General features: G+C 36.7%; 1 protein-coding gene across 1 annotated transcript in view; it reads right to left on the bottom strand.

Annotated features, from left to right (window-relative positions):
* Window positions 1-423: 423 nt before the first annotated feature.
* LOC117295285 (ADAMTS-like protein 1) overlaps window positions 424-24,494 on the bottom strand; it is a 73,316-nt gene continuing 49,245 nt past the window's right edge. The window contains exons 5-21 of the mRNA XM_033777842.1: window positions 23,557-23,804; window positions 22,031-22,148; window positions 13,785-13,911; window positions 12,366-12,567; window positions 11,600-11,747; window positions 11,009-11,081; window positions 9,669-9,979; window positions 8,621-8,750; window positions 7,359-7,575; window positions 6,904-7,089; window positions 4,978-5,131; window positions 4,255-4,563; window positions 3,296-3,335; window positions 2,805-3,018; window positions 2,209-2,388; window positions 1,720-1,873; window positions 424-1,283 (exon numbers count right to left, since the gene is read on the bottom strand). Coding sequence (XP_033633733.1) covers window positions 1,183-1,283; window positions 1,720-1,873; window positions 2,209-2,388; window positions 2,805-3,018; window positions 3,296-3,335; window positions 4,255-4,563; window positions 4,978-5,131; window positions 6,904-7,089; window positions 7,359-7,575; window positions 8,621-8,750; window positions 9,669-9,979; window positions 11,009-11,081; window positions 11,600-11,747; window positions 12,366-12,567; window positions 13,785-13,911; window positions 22,031-22,148; window positions 23,557-23,804 — 2,912 coding nt within the window. The 3' untranslated portion in view covers window positions 424-1,182. The remainder of the gene's footprint in view (window positions 1,284-1,719; window positions 1,874-2,208; window positions 2,389-2,804; window positions 3,019-3,295; window positions 3,336-4,254; window positions 4,564-4,977; window positions 5,132-6,903; window positions 7,090-7,358; window positions 7,576-8,620; window positions 8,751-9,668; window positions 9,980-11,008; window positions 11,082-11,599; window positions 11,748-12,365; window positions 12,568-13,784; window positions 13,912-22,030; window positions 22,149-23,556; window positions 23,805-24,494) is intronic.

Genomic DNA, 24,494 nt, shown 5'->3' with positions numbered 1-24,494 from the left:
CCTTAGAAAACATTAACAGGAAATGGATTTGCTTTATCTTATTAACAACCCAAGGGACAGATAATGGGTATTATTTTAGCAATGTAGTAGGCATAACAAGAACAGTTTTTCCGATGTTACAAATGCTATTAAAATATTTTCTGTCATCAGGATTTTCAAAAACATTCAGTCTTTTGCTCTAAACTGATTACTAACGCTGTACATTATCTTGACTCAAAGAGGGTACAGACAACAATCTGACCTTTGACCCATGTTAAAACTACAGGGAAATATACAGAAGTAATTACTAAGTCTTCACTTTTCCATAACATTTTATTATCTTACATCATATTTTGTGGACATTTGCATATGATACAGAATTAGAACAGTAGCATTTTTACATACATAATGTGAATTCCTAGCAGCACATTCATACTGTATGTATCCTTTTATAATAAGCACAACTTACACTTGAACAAAACTGACATAATGAAGTCTAAGTACTGTGTACAGATATTACATTCATCGTAAGACACCATGTTAATATCAACTTGAAATTGGTTCCATTGCATTTAGGATCTACATCAAGACGAGTTGGTAGGGTAGGGTTGGCTGGCTGAGATAAACCAAGAATAAGGCAAGAACAGTTAACTTGATAAGGTCTCGGCCGAATTCTGTAATTTTTTTTAATCCAATTACAATCCAAAAGAACAACATGATCCTTACTTGATGCTACAATATCAATCAACACGGACTGTTTAACCTACTCCTCAAATATTGAAACCAGGGCTGTATTTCAAAGAGCTGAGATTGATCTTCAGATGTTTATCAATCTTAATTGCTTAGCAAAGTTTCATTTTGTTACAGTACACATTACTAAGGCAATATTTTGCTAACATGAGTTATATGCTGTGCTTAAATTGAAGCCTTTATCAAAAAATAATAATATATGCGGCAACGTTAATGCACTTTTATTTATTTGTATGTCTACACATTAACCCTTACGGGTGAAACCTTATGCATCTTCCATAAAAGGAGTTTCAAACCATTTCTGATTCTGATGATTTTCAAGCCAAACACACACCCATACCTGCTGATTTTCTCAATGCAATAGGACCACAGACAGCCAAACTTAACATGCTTGCGTAGATTGTTAACTTCCAATGTTGCAGCTAGGGTTTAAGCATTGGAACCAAGTTACTCCTATGAGCACGTTTTACAGCAAGACGTTTGATACGCATGAAGTTGACACTTTTTCATCCTCTTAACGAGACTGCAGAAGTTCAATTCGTCTTCACATACTCCTGTATTTTCAAGAAAGGAAAAGAAAATCACAATACTATATAAAACAGCCCAAATGTACAAAGAAAACAAGTTTGCACAGAGCAATTTTGTGCTAGCAGGATACAACATACACTGTTGTGAGAATGTCCGTATGTTGTTGATTGTCCATTGGTCTTTTCAATGGTTTGACCAGCTAAATTGTATAACTGATTTGAGGCACTGTATGGTGAGGAATCAATTTATATTTGGTTTGCGGTAATACCATGTGCTGGGTAGATTATGTTCTTTTGAGAACTACTGCAGAGTAGATTTTTGGAATCCGGGAGACTTCTCAGTTCTGAAACGAACTGTCCTGCTTTTAAGCTACTACCTGGGCGGAAGGTAGAAAATCGGCCGGGACATGGTATTGTAGTTATCAGGAATTTTTTTTTTTAAACAGATAGTCGTTTATCATACCTTGAGGACACTGTGGTTGGTTGATACACCTCCGAGTAACGGCAGGTTGGTTGAGATTGATACACGCTGTGGATAACGCCAAGTCTCTGGTACCAGAGTACTGACACTGTATGGTCCTTGTCTGTATGCCTTCATTACCACAGCTTACGGAACACTGAAAGGTTTAATATAATTATGGAAAAGGTTTGAAATGATTTATTAACAAAAAACATCATCGCATTCACAGGCTGAAGTAAGACAACTTTTACAGGTATAAATATGGACAATATACATATTAAAAAAGCTGACACTGAAGTTACAGTGGAAATTTATTAATATTGACAGAATTCTCTCCAAAACATTTTCTTCTTTTCCAAAGATAAACATTATATTTTAATTTAACTTGTAAACAGAGTGAAGTGTAAAAAGAGCATTTTTGTGCATTTTTATTGCTAGCTGTTCCTTTTGACTGAGTAGATTGTTGGTTATTACACAACTGGCACTTCTTACCATACTCCAGTCGGTAGCTGTCCATATTGGTGTACATTGACCACTCGGACATGGTTGACGTATCTCTGGTTTTGTTGACGCATCACATTCACTGTCTGGTAGTGTCTCCTGTCTGCTGCCCTCGCAGGCAATGTCTCTGGCCTGTGTCCCACCGAACGCATCAGAGCATTGCTCGTTACACTGTAATCAGAACAAAGTATGTTTAAAGGCAAAGTATACCAAAGATAGTTCTGAAAAATAGAGAGAAGATGTCCATTCAGGAAGAATAATCCCTCATAATAATACACAATCTAAGATTTAAATTATGGCCAATACATTTTTTTACATAGTATTTTTAACCATATTTCTTCAGAGTGAAATGTTTCTCAAAACGCTTTATAATAACGAAAGTTGCTGAAGGCTTCCAACCAAAGGTTTTTATTGTCATAAATTTAAATAGTGATTACCAAACGCATACCTTCCCTTTAGTGTTCAAACCAGGAACATAAAGTGGGAGACAATGATGAGAGTTTTTGATTTAGGCTACAAACCCCGAGGAGGGGAACATCGGTAGTGGTTGGGCCGGGGGAGGAGGTGAAGTATTCATGTTTACATACCTCTTGCCATGGTCCTGGTACCCAGTGTGGTTGACAGCTATGTATATTACAAGCCGTTTGACGGTCTGGTAACCCGAGACCCTGATCACTGCATTGTCTATCTGGATTAGGTCTAGTCCGGCCTACTATAGATGTACGCAGACAATCTACTGATCTGGTCTGGATCCCGCCTCCACAGGTTACTGAGCATGTACTCCAGTTGCCAATCAACCATCTAAAATAAAATGTAGTAGTTCTGATTATAGCAATGTGATGAATACCTTTTGTAATACTCAAAAAAACCAAAAACAAACAAACAAACAAACAAACAACACCAGAGAACAAACAAACAAACAAACAAACAAACAAACAAACAAACAAACAAAAGAAATAATACTTCCAACCCCAAAATGAAATGTCAGTCATGACCTCATTTGCGTCTCAAACAATATTTAGGAACAAGAAATGATGGTTGTATTTATGGGATAGTTTTTCAGTCTCAGTATTCTTACCTGACTCCATAAAGAGATGGTCCTTTTCGTTCCTCGTTAGCTGGTGAAAGAAAATAAAAACATCCCTTAAGATTTTATGTATGCAATTCTCACATAGTTTTGTTAAGTGGGATTTGAAACTTTGCATGGCGGGAGTATAATCAGATGAGGTTTACGATAGCACCATGTGTACATTTTGAGACATGTTGAAAATAACCAGTGCTTGAAATTGGAAAACTTAATGTTTCGATCAGTATGCTCTTATTCGTCTTCAGGAAAAGCTTTGTTGATTTGTGTATCTTTGGCTACGCTCCAGCACTGTTAAAGTCAGATTGAGACTTGATTTTCAGTACAATTTGAAGTTATTAATTGTTTATGTTGTGCACTTGGTATTTCCATGTTATTTGTGTATTGATGATGTAATACAGCTTTCCCTGGTCAGTCTTGAAATAAATTGGTCTGCTTTGGTCATGTACTTTTTTGATGTTTTTGTTCCAAACTTCTTATCAACAAAATAATCTGTGGTATACAAACAATAAGTGTCAATGATGTGATATTTTAACCCCAAAGCAGACCTTCCCACAGCCTTTGAGAAAGACTCTGAAAAGGTCCAATTAATGTCCATTTTGTTTCCAATTTATTTCACAAAGTCTTCTAATCATTCAATCAACCAGTCAATCAGTAACGTCATAGATGGATGGATCGATCAATAAACTGATCAATCAATCAATATATCAATATATCAATCAATATATCAATCAATCAATTATTTAGAAGTTCAGTGAATCGATCCTTCCACTTATATCGAGTGTTATTAACTGCTTTTGTACATTTCCCTGTGACAAACAAGGCCTAGGACATGACAAGGACCATGACACGAACCAGACTAGTCAAAATAAATAACTATCAAAACAACATTCTTTGTCTTTTTATAAATTGATTCCACCATTCAATCAATTTATTAATCATTCAATCAATACCTATAATATGCAGTATAAATCTCTCTCTTGTTTTTCCAGCTACACAGGTATAAACTCCTTCATCTTGTTCCTTGACATGTCTGACTCTCAACGTTCCATCTGGCAAGACCTTGGCTCGAGGATCACTAGCAGCGATCTCCTTGGTACCTCGATACCATTCCAGCTCGGACTTCTTGTAGTATCTGACGGGACATTTGACTGTGATGCTGACTCCTTTGTTGATGTTGACTGACATCCCAACGGTGAGACGGAGCTTTGACTTGAAGCCTACTTGGCTGTAGGTCGTGTGGTTGGCTAGAATGACTGGGTCTGCAGAACAAGAGTAAGATTGGTTTTCATTTATAGATTGTTTAAAAGTTATACCCATCCCTCAGCTATTACATAGATAATTCCCACTTGATGTCACAAATTGTAAAGGCGGCCATCTTTTGTTAATGTAGAAATCAATATGCATAAAAATAGCTTGCCACATGGGCAGTTTGATCAAGTTCATTGCATGGTTATTTGGTGAGCAACTTGGCTGTGTAAAACAATATTGAATGCTTGGCGGCCCAGAGCCAAAACCCAACTTGTTTGTCAAGATGGCGTCTATCGGGAAGTATCTCTAGAAAGAATTAGCTTCGATTTTAGGTTCTAGGTTTACTAAAAAGCATTTTGCTCTTGTTATATGCACTATACAAATCCTCATTATTGTTATTTGTTTGTTTATTGAAGTGTACCCACCTGTACATGGCTTTTGTTGGCAGAACTCTGTATGTGATGGTTGACTTGATTGAGGACACAGTCTAAAATCTACCAATGGGGAGCTGCCATCAGGTTGATGTCTCAGACATGTAATGGTTCGGACTTTGATACCAACACCACAAGTTACTGAACACTGAAGTTAACCAAGAAAGAAAATGAGGTCAAGTTATTAAGATCACTAGAGCCCACTGCATCACTTTAGAGCAAAAAATCTCAACTGAAAAATTTGCAAAAAATAATGATTTTTAATTTTTTGGGCACTTCAACTTTCAATATTTTTTCTGATAAAGCTTTTATCATGTGTCAAGTTATATAAAAAGGCATCAGTAGAGCCTACTGCATCATTTTAGAGCATAAAAACAAAACTCAAAATTTGGCAAAAATTTGACAAAATGCCTGGACTTACCCCTTGTTGTTTTTTCAATTTTGGGCCCTTTTTTCAAGTTTCAATATTTCCTTAAATAAAGCTTATATCTTGGTTCAAGTTGCATAAAAAGGCATCAGTAGAGCCTACTGCATCATTTTAGAGTATAAAAACAAAACTCAAAATTTGGCAAAAATTTGACAAAATGCCTGGACTTGCCCCTCGTCGTTTTTTCAATTTTGGGCCCTTTTTTCAAGTTTCAATATTTCCTTAAATAAAGCTTATATCTTGGTTCAAGTTGCATAAAAAGGCATCAGTAGAGCCTACTGCATCATTTTAGAGTATAAAAACAAAACTCAAAATTTGGCAAAAATTTGACAAAATGCCTGGACTTACCCCTTGTCGTTTTTTCAATTTTGGGCCCTTTTTTCAAGTTTCAATATTTCCTTAAATAAAGCTTATATCTTGGTTCAAGTTGAATAAAAAGGCATCAGTAGAGCCTACTGCATCATTTTAGAGTATAAAAACAAAACTCAAAATTTGGCAAAAATTTGACAAAATGCCTGGACTTGCCCCTTGTCGTTTTTTCAATTTTGGGCCCTTTTTTCAAGTTTCAATATTTCCTTAAATAAAGTTATATCTTGGTTCAAGTTGCATAAAAAAGGCATCAGTAGAGCCTACTGCATCATTTTAGAGCATAAAAACAAAGCTCAAAATTTGGCAAAAATTTGACAAAATGCCTGGACTTACCCCTTGTCGTTTTTTCAGTTTGGGGCCTTTTTTCAAGTTTCAATATTTCCTTAAATAAAGCTTATATCTTGGTTCAAGTTGCATAAAATGGCATCAGTAGAGCCTACTGCATCATTTTAGAGCATGAAAACAAAACTCAAAATTTGACAAAATGCCTGGACTTACCCCTTGTCGTTTTTTCAATTTGGGGCCCTTTTTCAAGTTTCAATATTTCCTTAAATAAAGCTGATATCTTGGTTCAAGTTGCATAAAAAGACATCAGTAGAGCCTACTGCATCATTTTAGAGCATAAAAACAAAGCTCAAAATTTGGCAAAAATTTGACAAAATGCCTGGACTTACCCCTTGTCGTTTTTTTAAATTTTGGGCCCTTTTTTCAAGTTTCAATAGTTCCTTAAATAAAGCTTGTATCTTGGTTCAAGTTGCATAAAAAGGCATCAGTAGAGCCTACTGCATCATTTTAGAGCATAAAATCAAAACTGAATAATGTGCCCAAATTTGATAAATATGCTGGACTTACCCCTTTTGCCAAAAATGACATGCTTTATTGATGGTTTCAATGGAAGCGAGCAACTTTTCTGGTGCTATTTTTGATCAAGTTATCTCTGATTTGTTATGATATATTGGTAATTTTCCAGCAAATCTATTGCATGAATTAATATGAGTCTTATGCTGGACATGAATAATGTTCAAAATTAGATGTGTAATATGAATTTTGCAGTGTCTCCAATAAAGTGAATATATGCAATATTGTAAACTGATGGTATTTTGGTGTCTTTTATTATTATTTACCTCGGACCAATCCTGCGGTTTCCACTCATATACTTCCTGGCAAGGTCCGCTGTTGCAAGTCTCAATACTGGAAGGTTCCTCTGTTGGACAATGAACCCAATCAACTATTGTTATCTCTCCATTCATGGACCTTATCTTGCAGGTCAAAGGGCGTGACCTGATGCCTCCCAAACACGTTTGTGAACACTGGGGGAAAAAAAAGGACAAAACGGCATTAGTAGAGTACCCTACGTCATTTAAGAGCATAACATTAAAAGGTCATCTAAACAAACAAACAAATTAACAAAATAATATTAATTTCGGTTATACCCTTACTTCGTTGTGTGTTAGCACTGTATACTCAGTACTTTCCACACATGGGTGTAGGGTAAAACCAAAATTAAAATTGGTTTCCCTGATGCAAATTTAAAATTTAAAATCCCCACTATTGGCTCAAAACTATTGCTCTACTTTACCTCAGACCAATAGCCTGTGTGCCAGAAGCCTGGACAGTTTATCTGGTTGCATGGTAACGGGTCGTTGGGTATCGGGATCCCCTCACAAGCCGAGTCTGGTAATACCGCAGTGTTTCCTAATCCCCTATCCATGGTCCTCATACATAACACTTCTAGAGGGTACTGGACACCACCTCCGCAGGATACCGAGCATTCCTTGTACAATGGAATCTTCCATCTGCAATTCAAATACACAGCAAGGATGTGTGTGTTAAAAATCAGAGAGAATTGGGCAGAGGTCTAGTACAATTTCATTAGTGGTCAGCTCTGAAATAGTCCATTCTTATCTAACTCTTTTGTATGAGTGCTGAAAAGAGCTGGTGCGGTCTCGATGTTTTGAACATTATACTCTGCTTGTCTTCAGGAGAAAGAGCTGGTGTGGTCTTGGCAATTCCCCTGAAGACGAGCAAAGTAAACTGTTTAATAAGTCCAGACCACACCAGCTCTTTTCAGAGCCAACACCCCCACACAAGAGGTTTACACATGGTTGTAGCCGCAAGTTGATTATTTATTTATTTATAGTTTCTTCCTACATTTTAGGTATGTTGCTTTGCAGTGTACTTTTTAGGCTCATATGAAGTTGCATTCACATAGCAAACACCATTGTTTACAGGTTTCCTCAGTCTTGCAAGCTACATTGCTTAAAGGCAGTGGACACTATTAGTAATTACTCAAAATAATTATCATCATAAAACTTTTCTTGATTGCGAGCGATGGGGAGAGGTTGATAGTATAAAACATTGCGAGAAACAGCTCCCTCTGAAGAGATGTAGTTTTCGAGAAAGAAAATATTTTCCACAAATTTGATTTCAAGACCTCAAGTTTAGAATTTGAGGTCTCAAAATCAAGCATTACAAAGCACACAACTTCATGTGACAAGGGTGTTTTTTTCTTTCATTATTATCTCGCAAGTTCGACGACCGATTGAGCTGAAATTTTCACAGGTTTGTTGTTTTATGCATTTTGACAATTACCAATAGTGTCCACTGTCTTTAAGTCACATTATAAGGCATCCTTGGTTTTATTTACAGAACGTCAAGTCACACAGCAGCGCTTACTAAAACGATCACGCCGCAAAGAGAGAACGTATTCTATTGGTTGAATTGATCCACGCAGAATACGCCCACACTTATTCAATCAATCGAGGGCATGCATTTTTCACGTTATCGTTTGCGTGGCCTGTGTTGACCGGGCCTTAAGAATAACGTTCAGAATGTACTTACTCTGGAGGGCATGGTTGTTCATTACAGACCTGTGTGAATATATCAGGTCTGGTTGTAATGTCACATAGAGTATCACTCACTGGTCCTTCATCGGCAATGTGAACACATTGTATTAAAGATTCCTTTACACCTAGCAACAAAACGAAAAGATTCGAATTCAACTCCTTCATGTACTATCATCTTTCTTACATCTTGAAATTTGCAAAAAAATTGTTAATGGCCTGACGTTTCGACACTAGCAGAGTCTTTCTCGAAGGCTACTCTCGGTCCATTTGGTTGGTAAGTTGTTTGCAACAGCTAATTCTATTTTCTCATCTTGAAATTTAGCGGTATCACAAATATTTTCACCAGTAACTGGTCCCAGATTAAAAGTTATATATTAAATGTGTATTCTTTTTAAAGAAACACATTTGATATAAAAACCTTACTTCAGCACCACAAGGATTGAATAAATATCCCCTTTACAGGACTTCATGTTCAAGAGCAAAACCATTAATTGTTTCTCTCCACCATGGAATACAAATTGAGAAGAGTCAGGCAAGAGATGTAGTACTTGATGGTTTCTCATAAGATAACATATTTAATGGAAGCGTATAAAAGCCTCAGCATATTATAAATACCAAGTAATAAACCACAAGGGCAGTATCAATAAATGTTGATTTGATTTGATTTGATTTGATTTGATTTGATTTGATTTGATTTGATTTGATTTGATTTGATTTGATTTGATTTGATTTGATTTGATTTGATTTGATTTGATTTGATTTAATTTGATTTGGTTTGATTTGATTTGGTTTGATTTGGTTTGATTTGACTGGGTAAACTTTGAAAACTATTTTGGGTTGAACAAAGAGGAGATCCCAACATTAGGGCTTGATGGCTCAGTTGGTAGAATGCTGGCATGCTTATCCGCAGTTTTTGCTGGTTCAAATTTTGCAACCCGAAACAATATACTATATTAACATTTAATATCAACATTGAGTGCTATGTCTTTACTTAGAGACAAGTTTCTCAGAAGTTCGAAAAAGTTCATCAAACCAAAACATACCTCCAACGCATGAAGCACTACATTCAGTGAACCCTGTGTAACGCCAAACAAACTGCACCTCTAGAGGGCCTCCTTCAACCCCCTCAGCGAAGCCATCCGACGGTACGGTATTCTCCTCCGGATCATAAGAATCACATTCATCTTCTTCGCAGTCCGATATCTCATCAGGTTTGGGAAGATCTAGACATTCTAGATCAGTTAAGTCTTGTAGCATCTGATTGGATGGGAGGTAGACTTTACAGCGAACTGAACGAAATCTCTTTCCACTACCGCAGGTCACAGTGCATGGACTCCAGTCACTGGCATGGTAACTAACGTTACACAATGTAAAATAAATATACAAACTATTACAAAATGAAGCAAACAACTTGTGCATTAACATCTTGAGCTTATGGAACTATGTAACAAAACAGTCAAACCAAACTCAAACTCTGATGTATTCACTTTTGATTCTCTTTATGTTGTCTCTTTGTATTTCTGTGTATCATTCCATTTTACTATATCAGATCTTTGTTCGTTCAGAAATCGGTCAAACAAAAGTTCTCAAAAGTTTTTTCTGAGAATTGAAGCTGATACTTTGTTGATGCAAATGCAAGGCCGCTAGTCATGACAAAGTTATAAAACCTATTAAATTTAATTGCAAAGATCACCTTCATAGCTAGTCTTGAAGTTTACAAGTGTAGATAATAATAATAATAATAATAATAATAATAATAATAATAATAATAATAATAATAATAATAATAATAATAATAATAATAATAATAATAATAATAATAATAATAATAATAATAATAATAATAATAATAATAATAATAATAATAATAATAATAATAATAATATAATAATAATAATAATAATAATAATATAATAATAATAATAATAATAATAATAATAATAATAATAATAATAATAATAATAATAATAATAATAATAATAATAATAATAATAATAATAATAATAATAATATAATAATAATAATAATAATAATAATAATAATAATAAGACATTTGTAAAGTGCCTAATGCAAAAGCCTCTAAGCGCACAAAAGAAACAATAAAATAAAATAATAAGAGAAAGATACAAGATACAAATAGGCAAAATACAAAAAAAAAGCTTTAAACAAATGAGTTTTCAACAGGGACTTAAAACATTGTAAAGAATTAGCTTGGCGAATATGCACAGGAAGACTATTCCAAAGAAACGGTGCGGCGTAAGAAAAAGATCTGTGGCCATAAAAAATGGAAGAAGCTCTAGATAGATTGTCTCAAACAGAGCTCGTACAGTGAGCTGGTTTCTACACAGGGATAAAGTCTCCTAACAGTCTGGTATTAACTTGCCTTGGTTTTGTGAATCTTTGAAACGGTTGATGAGCGATCTGCTCCGTGATTCTCATCATGGGTGCTGATGTCACTGCTCAAGCAAAAAAAAACATGACATATTTAGTACACAAGCATATAAACAACAACAACAAAATAGTTTTTGCTGATGAAACCCATCAGAAGTTATACATTCTAGGTCACCAAAGACATCACTAAACTATGCTGCTACAACTGTGCAATGTAACCTTGCGGTTTGATCCGATGAATTCAACTCACCACAGTGACCTCGACCACTGACCTTTTCATCCACAAAAATAAACCCACGTTTCCTTTGCCAAGGGCGATCCCATATCAAAAGTTACAAGTCTAATTGTCACTTCCAAGTAACTGGAATAAGTGTTGTCGTCTAGTTACTGAATCACAGTTTCTTGATTTGTGCAATTTATAATCATAGGCGTCAAACCAATGTTTGCATGAGAGAGATTGGCTGTTGCCAGCTTGGTGTTTATATCCCCTTGTGGGAGCTTGCTGTATTCCCTTTACAGGAAGATCATCAAAAAAACAACAACACCCCAACAAATAAACAAACAACACAATTTGTCAGTTTACCTTGTTCTCTGACACACGGAACTCCAACGATGCATGTCTTTGTCAGAGTAGGTCTTGCTCTATGATCACAGCCTCCAGAGGGCTCCCTTCTACTATTTAAACAATTGACCTCTCTCTGCTTGGTGCCATGTCCACATGTCACTGAACACTGAGAAAAAAAAAATAATAATAATAACAAATCTAATATAATTTGAAACATAAGTCTTGGTTAATGTACAAATAGTGGGGCAGATCAGGAAGATAGTTAGGGGAGTTGTGCCTGTGATGATACAAGCATGGAATGAGAAAAAGTACATTTGAATAACAAGCAATTACCATTATTTTGTAAATGGCTGCCTTTAATAATAATTATAATAAGACTTGTAATGCGCACGTATCCACCCTGCTGGGTGTTCAAGGCGCAGTAAAACCAACAACAAACAAAACAAAACAAAAACAAAACAAAGAAAAACAGACACAACAAAAAATTAGTCCTTGAAAACCTGTGCCTTTGCTTGTTTTACTACCAGTATTTTCTTCAAAAGACAAATCTATGATGGCCCTTTAGCCAAATATGTTCCTCAAGACACACTCTTCACAGGTAAAATCACATCACCTTTTCTGCCATATCAGCACTTCAATAAAATAGGAGGAAAGTTTTGGGGCACTCAAGACAAAAGACATGTCCTTAGCAACAGCCTTAGCCATAGACCATCATTTTAAACAAGGCTTATTCCATCTTTGCATGTTACTCAATTTCATTTCAGTTAAATAAACTCCGACTTACCTCTGACCAGTTTCCCGTCAGCCAATGAGGGCAAGGTTCTAGATTGCATCTCTGCTGGGGGTGTGGTTTACTCCCATAACACATATCATCATCAACGCGCATCATCATGTTGTTTGGCGCCCTCTCTACGCAGTAGATGTTTCTCGTCTGGATACCACCACTGCATGTTCTGGAACACGGTTGCCATGGATCCGCTTGCCATCTAGAGATAAATCATGCAATTATTATCATGAAGTCAACACCAAAATGTCACAAAGTCAAAATGTTATCTTTAAACTGAAAGGTCTTATCATTGAGAAAAAATATATAGTTGTTGCAAACTGCTTATCAAATGCTTATGGTATAAATGCAAAAAATAGTTATTGACCTGATGTTTCGCCCCTAGCAGAGTCTTCTCGAAAGCGAAAGACTGTGTGCTAGGGTCGGAACGTCAGGCCATGAACTATTTTTTGCAGGTTTTATATTCTCAAATTTGAAAAAAAAAAACAGTTTTCAAGTATTGCGGTCACAAACACAAGTCTTTTTTTAAAGACACTGGACACTATTGGTATTGCCAAAGACCAATCTTCTCACTTGGTGTATCTCAACATATGCATAAAATAACAAACCTGTGAAAATTTGAGCTGGATTGGTCGTCGGACTTGCGAGATAACTATGAAAGAAAAACGCCCTTGTCACACGAAGTTGTGTGCTTTCAGATGCTTGATTTCGAGACCTCGAGTTCTAAACTTGAGGTCTCGAAACCAAATTCACGGAAAATTACCTCTTTCTCGAAAACTATGTTACTTCAGAGGGAGTCGTATCTCACAATTTTTGTATACTATCAACCTCTGCCCATTACTCGTAATCAAGAAAGGTTTTATGATAATAATTATTTTGAGTAATTACCAATAGTGTCCACTGCCTTTAAAGGGAAAGTACACGTTTGGTAGTTACTCAAAACGAATATTAACTTAAAAACTTACTTGGTAACGAGCATTGGAGAGCTGTTGATAGTATAAAACATTGTGAGAAACGGCTCCCTCTGAAGTAGCATAGATTTTGAGAAAGAGGTAATTTCTCACTAAAATAATAAAAGACTTCTAGCTAGAAGTCTTTTATTCCTATCTGAAAGCACACAAATTCGTCCAACAAGGGTGTTTTCTCTTTCATCATTTTCGCGCAAATTTTACGACCAAATGAGTTCAAATAATTTTCACATGTTTGTTATTTTATGCTTATGGTGGGATTCACCAAGTGAGAAGACTGGTCTTTGACAATTACCAAACGTGTACCTTCCCTTTAAGTCTTCTCTTGATTTACAATACAAATAAAACATGTGTTAAGCAATCTTTATCATACTTTTGGGTTTTAAACAATCCCAGTGTTGTTCTGTAAAGAACCACATTTTCTTGATCAAGGAAGACAAACTGAACTTACAGAGGGGGACACGTTGCCATGGTGCATTTTCTCCTCTCATACTCTGGTTTATTCTGTTCGCAACTACTATCTGGCTCGACTTGACTCGTTGATAAGTTGATACACACATACACCTTCTCTTGTTCCCCTGTTCAAGACAAACAAGATTTTACAAAAGTTAGAAATTTTCTGTTTTTAAGATTAGAACAGCCTAACCTCTGAAGCCCTGACAAGTAGCCAGTTTAGTATAACTGAGTCACTTGCAAGACTTTTAATAATTCCAAAGCCTTTTTTTCTGTTCAAAGGACATCATCTGAAAACAGTTGAACTGTATAATAATTGATAAATAAATAAATAATTATATGATAATAAAACAAGCCCAACAATCAATCATAACTAACTAATAACTAGAAACATGAAAGACACAATTTGTAAAAGTAAAACATACCAGACTTGTACCAAAATTGTACTAGCCAAACATATAAGATGCTGATGTGACAAATACGAGTTTAGGTCGGGTTGGTTTGGGGTGGCTGACTGGTGAGAAATAGTGGCCTCCCCCTCCCCTCTTCACTTTCTGCCACTACCCTGGATCACCAGACTATGTTTACTCTACTCAAAGCTAATGTACTGCAGCTGTGGTGCCATACAGCCCTCATTCAGACTCTGGTATCTAGGTTCGCCTTTTAAGTTGTCATTTTTAGAATATCCGCACGTACTTCTCTGGAAAGGTTCTTGTTAATTCAGAACGACAAAGCAATCATCGGAATCACCAGGGGATGTCATTCTGACATAACAGTGTCTGGTTATAGCCCTTAACTCACTTCATATCCGTACAAAGACTGCTATAACAATATAATATTTACAATACTTAGTGAAGTATGACCTCCCAGTAGGCTGTGGGTAATCCCTGTAATGTCTACTTCTAGAAGATCTTTAAGATGTAGACTTGGGTTGAATCCAGAGAGACCAGAAAGAATTCCAGACTCTTTGATTCCATAGAGACAGACTTGAGTATTCTAAGACCCAGCTCTTAAGACATTGCACTTAATGTCTTAAAGACAATAATAATCTTGATGTAAATGATAGTCAGGACTACAGGACTTCATGTCACACAATTATAAAATAGTGCAGCAGAAGACAACGCTAAGAAAAATTCTTTGCTAAGCAAAAAATTAGTGGGGCACCAGTGGCAACCATTATAGAATGTCGGCAGGTAACCTGTGTCTGCTTAGCAAGATTTATCTGTGCGAACCAGTTTTTTGTGCTTGCAGGCTTATGAAATTGATCCCAGAACATTTGTTAATATAAAGCACTTCACAGAAGAGTCAGATACAAAGGAATGCAGACAATACATTGAAGACAGAGTGCATCATTGTTTTGGACAAATCTTGAAACTGGGTCTTTGGTTTCATACCAAAGCATTTCCTGATAACGTTATTTACAAAGTTCCTTTAGATCAATGGTAGATGATCCTGTATGACGTCTACTGAATTAAACACAAAGTTGACAGTTTGTGCTCAAATCTCACACGGTATTCACAAGATAATAACAAACCTGTGAAAATTTGAGCTCGATTGGTCGTCGGAGTTGCGAGGTAACAATGAAAGAAAAAACACCCTTGTCACACATTGTTGTGTGCTTTCATATGCTTGATTTTGAGACCTCAAGTTCTAAATCTGAGGTCTCAAAATCAAATTCGTGGAAAAACACTTCTTTCTCAAAAACTACGTCACTTCAGAGGGAGCCGTTTCTCAGAATGTTTTATACTATCAACCTATCCCCATTACTCTTTACCAAGTGAGATTTTATGCTAATAATTATTTTGAGTAATTACCAATAGTGTCCACTGCCTTTCAGCCAGTATCTACTGATCGGTTTTCCATGAATTATACATGAGTGTACCATATACACTGGCAGCCGTACAACAAAGTGCTAGATTTAATGCTGTGACCATATAAGGTATGAAAAAATAGACTTTACTCCACAGAAAATCACACCTCTTCACCCTGTTCCAGTTAAAGAAAAAGAAATTGCAAAAACACCTAAATAAGGATAACATGACTAAAACGTTCGGATGCTATCTAAAATATCTTGTAATTTTTTTGCTGTTTTGTTTTCACTTTTTATGTTTGTTTCCTTTCATGTTTAAGCGGAAGTGACATGTTTTGAGCCTCCTACCAGGGGGGCCTGCAGGCTGTATTAACAAACCTGAGTAGTGCTTCACCTGGGTTACCAGTCAACTTAGCACATAAACCACAATATATACTGACAGCTAAGGCTTTATCATCAAGTTACTCTCTAAGCACAACATGAGATTGTGGAATTTAATGTCCTTACAAATAAACTACACAATAAAGTGTTCTTAAAGGCACGCTTGGTAACTACTAAAAAAAAAAAAAAAAAAAAAAATGACTCTGTAACGAGCAACGAAAAGCTGAAAACATTGTGAGAAACGAATCCCTGTGAAGTGACATAGTTTTTGAGAAAGAGGTAACTTCTCACTAAACTATTTGAATCTGAGAGAAAACTTCACATAACAAAACAAAAACACAAACAGCAGAGAATGCAAAGTTTACCTGTAGTGAGCTAGTTATACAGGTAATGCCCAAGAAATATTGACAAAATTATGACCGATTAAAAACAGAATCAAAAGGGTGCTGACGACGAGCAGACGTTTTGTTCCGGTCTTAGCACCACTTATAGCTAGCTGAGTATCATTTGCCTCACATGAGCCAACAACACACTCTCCTGAACCCTACAAGTTGACCCACTTATGAGTCTAACAATCACCCACCAACACAAAACAGTAACAACGTACTTACTGTAAGGAACCCTCATCCACTTTGGTAAAGACAGGCGTTGGTTCATTACGGATGAGCACGGTTGAGTCAAAGAAGAAATCAACAAAACCCACACTGAGGCAACATGCAGACATTTTAAACACTCCATGATGTGAAGTCCCAGCTCAGACCTGTACAGTGTCTCCTTTATAAATACCAGCCTCTTCCAAGACGGCTAGAGCTTTAGGCCTCCAAGCTGAACATATCAACAACTTGAAACACTTGAGAGCCTGGGAGGTGTAAGACCAAGCCCTAGGAATGGTTGCTTCTCCAGTGAGTTTGACCTCATGATCGCTCTACCAACGACGCTCTACCAACGATGAAGATGAATCCTACAAGAAGACAATGGTGACACTGACCTCAAATCACAAATTGATTTAAGGCGCCAGAGCGGGACATTTTGACCAACCAGAATTAGTTGAGAGCTGGGAGAGTTCAGACAGCCAATCAGCAGCTCTGCAGGAGACCCGGAACAATCCATTTCAACAAAGGGGTTGGTGCATTGCAGTATTATTTAGAGAAGAGAGTGACTTACTTACAACTTGAACTGTTTTGTGCATGTATTCTATTCATCTAGAAGCAAACAAGCATTTCTAGGAACATTTTAGCTCAAAAGCAATTAAAGGTCTGGTACTTCAATTTTCGTAAGAGGCCCAATACCAAAATAAGCCAATCACATAAGTCAAAGACAACCAAAACATTAGACTTGATATTAGCGAGATTTGATTCTAAAGTACGATGAGAAATGAAGGTGTAGTACATTGGTTGCTATGGGTATGGTATGGTATATTAGTTTTAGTTGCTACGGGTAAAGTACATTGGTTGCTATGGGTATGGTATATTAGTTGCTACGGGTAAAGTACATTGGTTGCTATAGTACATCAGTTGCTATGGGTGCAGTACATCGGTTGCTATGGCTATATTACATAGGTTTGGCGTACCACATTTGCGCAGCTTTCTAGTAAAAATAAGACATACAATGTGAACAATTCTAAACCAATAAAAAGGAAGCATCTTTCTTAGCACATTATCAAAACTTTTTGTTCAATCTATTTCGTCTTATAGACCGATCCAGTAGGCTCCACCCACGACGCACATGTGAGCAAGAACACGTGGGGCTCTCCAATGCCTTTCTGCAACTCTGCCGCACGCGCCATAATACGCGAACACATGTCGGACCTTAGTGTCTGAACTTCGTTGCACTGTGATTGGTCAATACGAAATGGGGCGGAGCTTAATGGATCAGTCTATTGGTAACCAATACAAGTTTTCTAAAACATGGCTGAAAAGCTGGACACATTGCATGTCTTCGAGCCAGTTCTACTTATGTAGGTGTTGAATTGGATAATAACCTTCAAGATGTTTAGTAATCTGAAGACAATTTCCTCCCCACCAGGTTACCATTAAGTCTTGAGTGGAGGCCGATTGGCCACCAACGAGAAAGTCTACATTCTTAACACAGCTGATTAAACCTTCAAGACCAACTTGACTTGTACAAACCCTAAAGGGAGTTGTAGTTTCCCGTAGTTTGTTTCTGCGGGTTTGATGTTTTATTGGTGGGAGATACTGTTGATGTTTATTTGTACAGGTGGATAACAGGACCCTGCGGTGAACCGCTACCCTAAAAACTCTCTGGTCTCACAATTTCCGAGGATATATTCCTTGTTTCTCTGAATCCATAACCACATTTGAGACATTTTTTATTGCTTCTACTAACACAGATTTGCGAATCGTGCTGACTCAGATTGGTGGTCATACTCAACCGAAACAAACACAAATTGATCCTAGTTAGCTTGCCACGTTTGCAATAACTTTGACAATATTTTATGATTTGAAGAGACAGGTTCTACTTACAGCTGCAATACTCTATCATACCCTTCAATTTAAGGGAATTGAAATTCTTCCCTAATATTCCCCCAAAACATTACGCCTAAACAACAAATTCTTTCTGCTCTATTGATTCTTGATACCAAATGGGTTTCTTTTGTTTCTTCAATTCGAGCAAAATGTGTCAACTTCCAAGTCAGGAATAGTCTATAATCTTACCTACCACATGGTTAAACTTGACATGACCTGACCTTTGACATAACCTATGACCTAGTGCACTTTAACTTGTTCACACCTGAAACCGGAACCTTTCTACCTCTTCTATTTAGCTGCTGTGCTCTCATGCTTGTATTGTTTTTTTTTCACAACAGACTTGAAACACTCAACATGCTTCTTTGAAATGGAAATCCAAACGGAAATCCTTTTCTTTAATCTATGTGAACACATAAACCGAACTGAAAGTCAAATGGGCGACCTTATAACATAGATGGCAGCAGCTTACTAGACTAGGTAAATTGAAAACGTCACTGATATTTCTGACCATGCACACATTTCCAACAGCATTTTGAAGCCCTGTAAAAGTTCCGAAAAACTAATGAAGCCACAACCCAAATCCAAGACACAACCCAAGCTGTGATTATTAAAAGGGCACTAGTTTCTCCAAAAGTGTCCTCTGTAAAGTTCATAGTGTTAAAGTTCATAGAGCATCAGTGTTATCTCTAAGCAAAGGACATTTAACAAAGTGGAGCCATCCCAAAGAACCAAGATAACCACAATGAGGCTGGAAGGGACTTTAGTCTGGCCCTGCATTGTACAATGAAAGTCAGCATTAATAGTTACCATTGTGTACAGGGAATAAGACCAAGATGACCGTAAGCTTTGGTCAATTACAGCTTCACATTTTGCAAGGTCAATGGACCCCCCCCCCTTCCTAAAATGTTACTTCCAGAAAATTAACAAAGGTCTTCCAAGTTATTGAATTTTTAATGATAAATTCCTGACCCAGTGGGCCTATGGACACCCCCATGTGATGACATAATTGATAACGTCATATTCCATAAAAGACTTGTATCAAATAGATTAGATTTAATTGTAACCAGATGTAAGAATATTTTAGATGAGTCAACAAGATTCTATAACACTCACAACATTTGTAACACTTGGCAGTGGACACTATTGGTAATTGTCAAAGACTAGCCTTCACAGTGGGTATATCTCAACATATGCATAAAATAACTAACCTGTGAAAATTTGAGCTCAATCGGTCATCGAAGTTGCAAGATAATAATGAAAGAAAAAAACGCCATTGTCACACGAAGTTTTGTGCGTTTAGATGGTTGATTTCGAGACCTCAAGTTCTAAATCTGAGGTCTTGAAATCAAATTTGTGGAAAATTACTTCTTTCTCGAAAACAATGGCACTTCAGAGGGAGCCGTTTCTCACAATGTTTTATACCATCAACCTCTCCCCATTGCTCATCACCAAGAAAGGTTTTATGCTAATAATTATTTTGAGTAATTACCAAGTGTCCACTGCCTGTAAGAGCTTCTTAACAAAATTCCCGCTTGGGAAAAAAGCAAGGTACCAATGACAAACAGAACACATTGAAAGCATAATTTGACTTATAACCCTTTTCTGGTAAGCAAACACTTTTTTTGTTTCTTAACAGCTCCATGAAAAATTAAAAAGTGAACATGGCTTCACTTTGAAATTTACCCAAAGAATTTGTTGTTCTTTAAGTATTTATTCTTTGACTGAATTTTGACAACAGATGCTGTTTCAAAATGAAAAACATATACAAAATTTTGCAAATTTATGTTCCGGGCGATGCACAAATCAAGGCATAGGTTTTTTTTATACAAAAAAATATCATTTGTGGATTTTGGGGGAATGCTGTAAATGAATACTTTTAACTTCCTTTAATATAAAAGAATCCATTTAAAATCTTAATCTAAATTTTCAGGTCAAATTGCAGGGCAAGAATCACATCGAGGACTTAAAGGCAGTGGACACTATTGGTAATTACTCAAAATAATTATTAGCAAGAAACCTTACTTGGTAACGAGTAATGGGGAGAGGTTGGTAGTATAAAACATTGTGAGAAACGGCTCCCTCTGAAGTGGAGTAGTTTTCGAGAAAGAAGTAATTTTCCACGAATTTGATTTCGAGACCTCAGATTTAGAACTTGAGGTCTCGAAATCAAGCAGCTGAAAGCGCACAACTCCGTGTGACAAGGGCGTTTTTTCCGTTCATTATTATCTCGCAACTCCGACGACCGATTGAGCTCAAATTTTCACAGGTTTGTTATATTATGCACATCATGAGATACACCAAGTGAGAAGACTGGTCTTTGACAATTACCAATAGTGTCCACTGTCTTCAATATCAAACTCTCTTAAAATGCCTGACCACTGGGAAGTGAGAAGACTGGTCTTTGACAATTACCAATAGTGTCCACTGGCTTCAATATCAAACTCTCTTAAAATGCCTGACCACTGGGAAGTGAGAAGACTGGTCTTTGACAATTACCAATAGTGTCCACTGTCTTCAATATCAAACTCTCTTAAAATGCCTGACCACTGGGAAGTGAGAGAACTGGTCTTTGACAATTACCAATAGTGTCCACTGTCTTCAATATTAAACTCTCTTAAAATGCCTGACCACTGGGAAGTGAGAAGACTGGTCTTTGACAATTACCAATAGTGTCCACTGTCTTCAATATCAAACTCTCTTAAAATGCCTGACCACTGGGAAGTGAGAAGACTGGTCTTTGACAATTACCAATAGTGTCCACTGTCTTCAATATCAAACTCTCTTAAAATGCCTGACCACTGGGCAGGTATCAGCATGTTGTGATCTTGTATTTGATAACATAATATCTTTTGACAAGCCACGGTTCCATAATGTCTTCAGTTTTAATGGAGTCATTTGAATCCAACGCTGAAATGGAGAGAAAGTCAAGTCTGGATAGACAGACTGGGTGTCTGAGTAGACAAAGCACCCTGCTGATCATAGGCCGTATCCAAAATTGGCGGCTACAGTTACGGCTTCGGCTGTTGCTAAGGGTGTTGCTAAGGACGCCCTATACTTTAACACTTGATGATGCAGCAAATCAAGCTGTAGCCGCAAATGTGGACACAGCCAAAGACTGCAGACTTTCAGAGTCTCAATATTCAATATTCAACTTCTTGTCTCTCATTTCATATAACTTTTCAAGCGATAATCAAGATCTGCTTAAAATCGTCTTTGTAGAAATGACAAGTTGGTTTAATATCAGGAAAGAAATAAAAGATATTAAGAACATCTATTATAGATATTAAGAAAGAAAGGAAAGAAATAGTTTAAAAACCAAGGAAAGACCTACCGTGCCTAATTACATTGAGCTCCTTAAGCACACAAAAAGTAGCTAAGCGCAAAAAGTAGCTAAGCACAAGGTTACCAGCCAAAGTAACATCACAGATGTACAATCTGTAAGCGGTCTCCTGCTTTTTGTTTTCTCAGTAGGAAGTAGCTAAGCATGACTATCTGCTTAAGCAGCTCTATGAAATTAGGCCATTTATCCAAGATGACAAGATGAGAAGATCTAAGTATTTTTACCTTGTCCACATGTAGCTGAGCAGTCACCCCATCCTACACCCCTCCATCCAAACTCAAGAGGCACAACATACTGGTAGTGTACCTTCTCCTTGACAGTCGATGTCTCAGGGAATATCACCTAGTAGCAAAGTGAATGCAAGAAACTCATCAAAAATACTCTTAAGAGTGTAAGTAACTATTTGTTAAAGGAAATTTTTAAAGAAATCATGCAAGTTTGCCCCAAACGAGGCTAAAAGCAACTCCTGGTATGGTCTGGGGCTACAAACTAGAAAAATTATTTCATGAGAAAATAACTGATACATCAATACAACTGTTGACAAAATTAAACCAAATCACCAAGGGTATGTGATTTGTCAAAAAAAGTGGCAATCAAAAATATTGATCTCCACCTAGAAAATAATTTCAATTAATATTTGTAAAAGAACAAAGCAAAATAACTCAGCACAGAAAGAAAATTCTTGCTTAGCAGAGACAAGTTACCAGCCTTCTATCCATTATGTTTACATGATTGAAACTGGTGCCCCATTATTTGCTAATCAAAGTAATTACCTAAGCAGTATTTTCTATCAAACAGCAAAATCTTTAAGCTGCAGGATACCACTCCAGTTTCCTGGAAATTAAAGATTGCTGGATGGTGTGTCTGCTGTCCTCTGTTGACCAGGAATAACCATGTATTCAAGTCACATCTTCCTCATTGGTTTAAAGTTAATCTGAAGAACTGCCTTTCAGGGATGTTCTTGTTGAATGCTGCCCTCTTTTGTGGAATCTTAGCCAACTTTTAATGACATTTCACATGGTATACTGCCTTTTGTTTAACTAAGCTGGAAAGTGTATTAGCGACAAATTAAGCTTAATTGTTTAATTTCATTTTCCTTCTTCAAAATCAAAAACATTCACCCATTTCAAATCATGGTCAAAATAATTGACTGCAATTGAATGATTGAATTAAGTCTTTGTTAATAGCCTTGGAAAACATCACAACATAGTACTTAGTTTCCTTAATTGATTTATGACACAAAATTACTCCTTATTTTTGTTCTGCTAATTTAGTTTATCAAACGATTTATGCATTTTATATCAAAGAAATATACTGAGATGCCTCCGCTCCATACTAGGCGTCTCATTAAGAGACAAAATGAGAAATCAAGAAATACGCAGGCAACTTAACATGAACACAACAATTACAGATGTAGTGACCAGACGTCGCCTGAACTGGTTTGGCCATGTCATCAGAATGCCAGCCTACAGGCTACCCAACCTGGTCTACTACAATGACTTCAACACTCCACGCCAACGAGGACGCTCATCATTGCGCTGGAAGGTGCAAATCCAGGAAGATGCCAACATTCCACTTCATGAGGCAGAGCATTTAGCTAAAAAATAGACATGAATGGGGACGGTTCTCAAAGGAGGCCAAGGGACACCCAGTCCTACGCAGCTAAGTAAGTAAGTAAGTTAGTATACTTAAACTTGAATATATTATCATTATTTGGTCTTGTAGGATGTAGGATATGTTCAATACTTACAAAGACTTTGACTGGTTCCGTCAGGGGTCCATCAATATAAACTCTCTCCCTCCCACTTTGTAACGTTGTGTATCTAACAAGGCTATCTCCTAACTGGTATTCTCCAAAATCAGTAGGCGGAGGGTTCCATTGCAGACTGGACCAAGTTATTGTTCCTCTAAAACCTAAGAAATTTGGTCCTTTACTGGTGAGCCTGATTGAGCGACTGCCTTCTGGAATGGTCAAGATCTCCTGGACTAGAGACGCACCTGGGAAAAAAGAAGGTTGAAGGGTTTCGTTCATTATTAGAAGCATTTCTTTTATTCTTTTTTAGAGTATCTTTTTATTATAAACAGCATTTCTTTTATTCTTTTTTAGGGTTTATTTTATAAGTAAAAGCATTTCATTGTGAGTTTTGTTTCAATCAACCAATCTTGCATAATGTCATAAAGGATGCAGGCTCTAAACATTGTCACTCTCCTATCACGCGCTCGTCAGTGTTTTAATAAGGATGCTCTTAGTGTTATTGAACCATTGCTTTTGTATGAAATTGGAATATCTGTGCAGAAAAACAATTTTTTTTTGGGTTGATCAAAGAGGGGGCTCAGTTGGTTGAGCACAAGGACATTAATCCGGAGGTGTCAGGTTCAAGTCCTGCTGTAGTCAATTTTTCTTTGTTCAACCCCAAATTATTTTTAAATTAGTTGCCCAAACAGTTTCTCTTGTGGTTTATGTCTTTATGAAAGAGAAATAAAACACAAGAACAGGTGTATACTCCTACGTCAATGGTTGGTTGACACAATTACATTTGACAAATGTATTCCAAGAAAATAACAAAATCTAAACGATTTTTTTTTCAAAAACCATGGCTAAGGATTTGGGCTCCGACTTATAGACTTTGATAAATATTTTGAAATAAAGTGTCAGTTATTGATTTGAGGGCTTGTAGCAGGTGAACT

This window comes from Asterias rubens, chromosome 10 (genome assembly GCF_902459465.1).
Source record: "Asterias rubens chromosome 10, eAstRub1.3, whole genome shotgun sequence".
Lineage (NCBI taxonomy): Eukaryota > Metazoa > Echinodermata > Asteroidea > Forcipulatida > Asteriidae > Asterias > Asterias rubens.
This window is presented reverse-complemented; position numbering and strand designations above follow the sequence as displayed.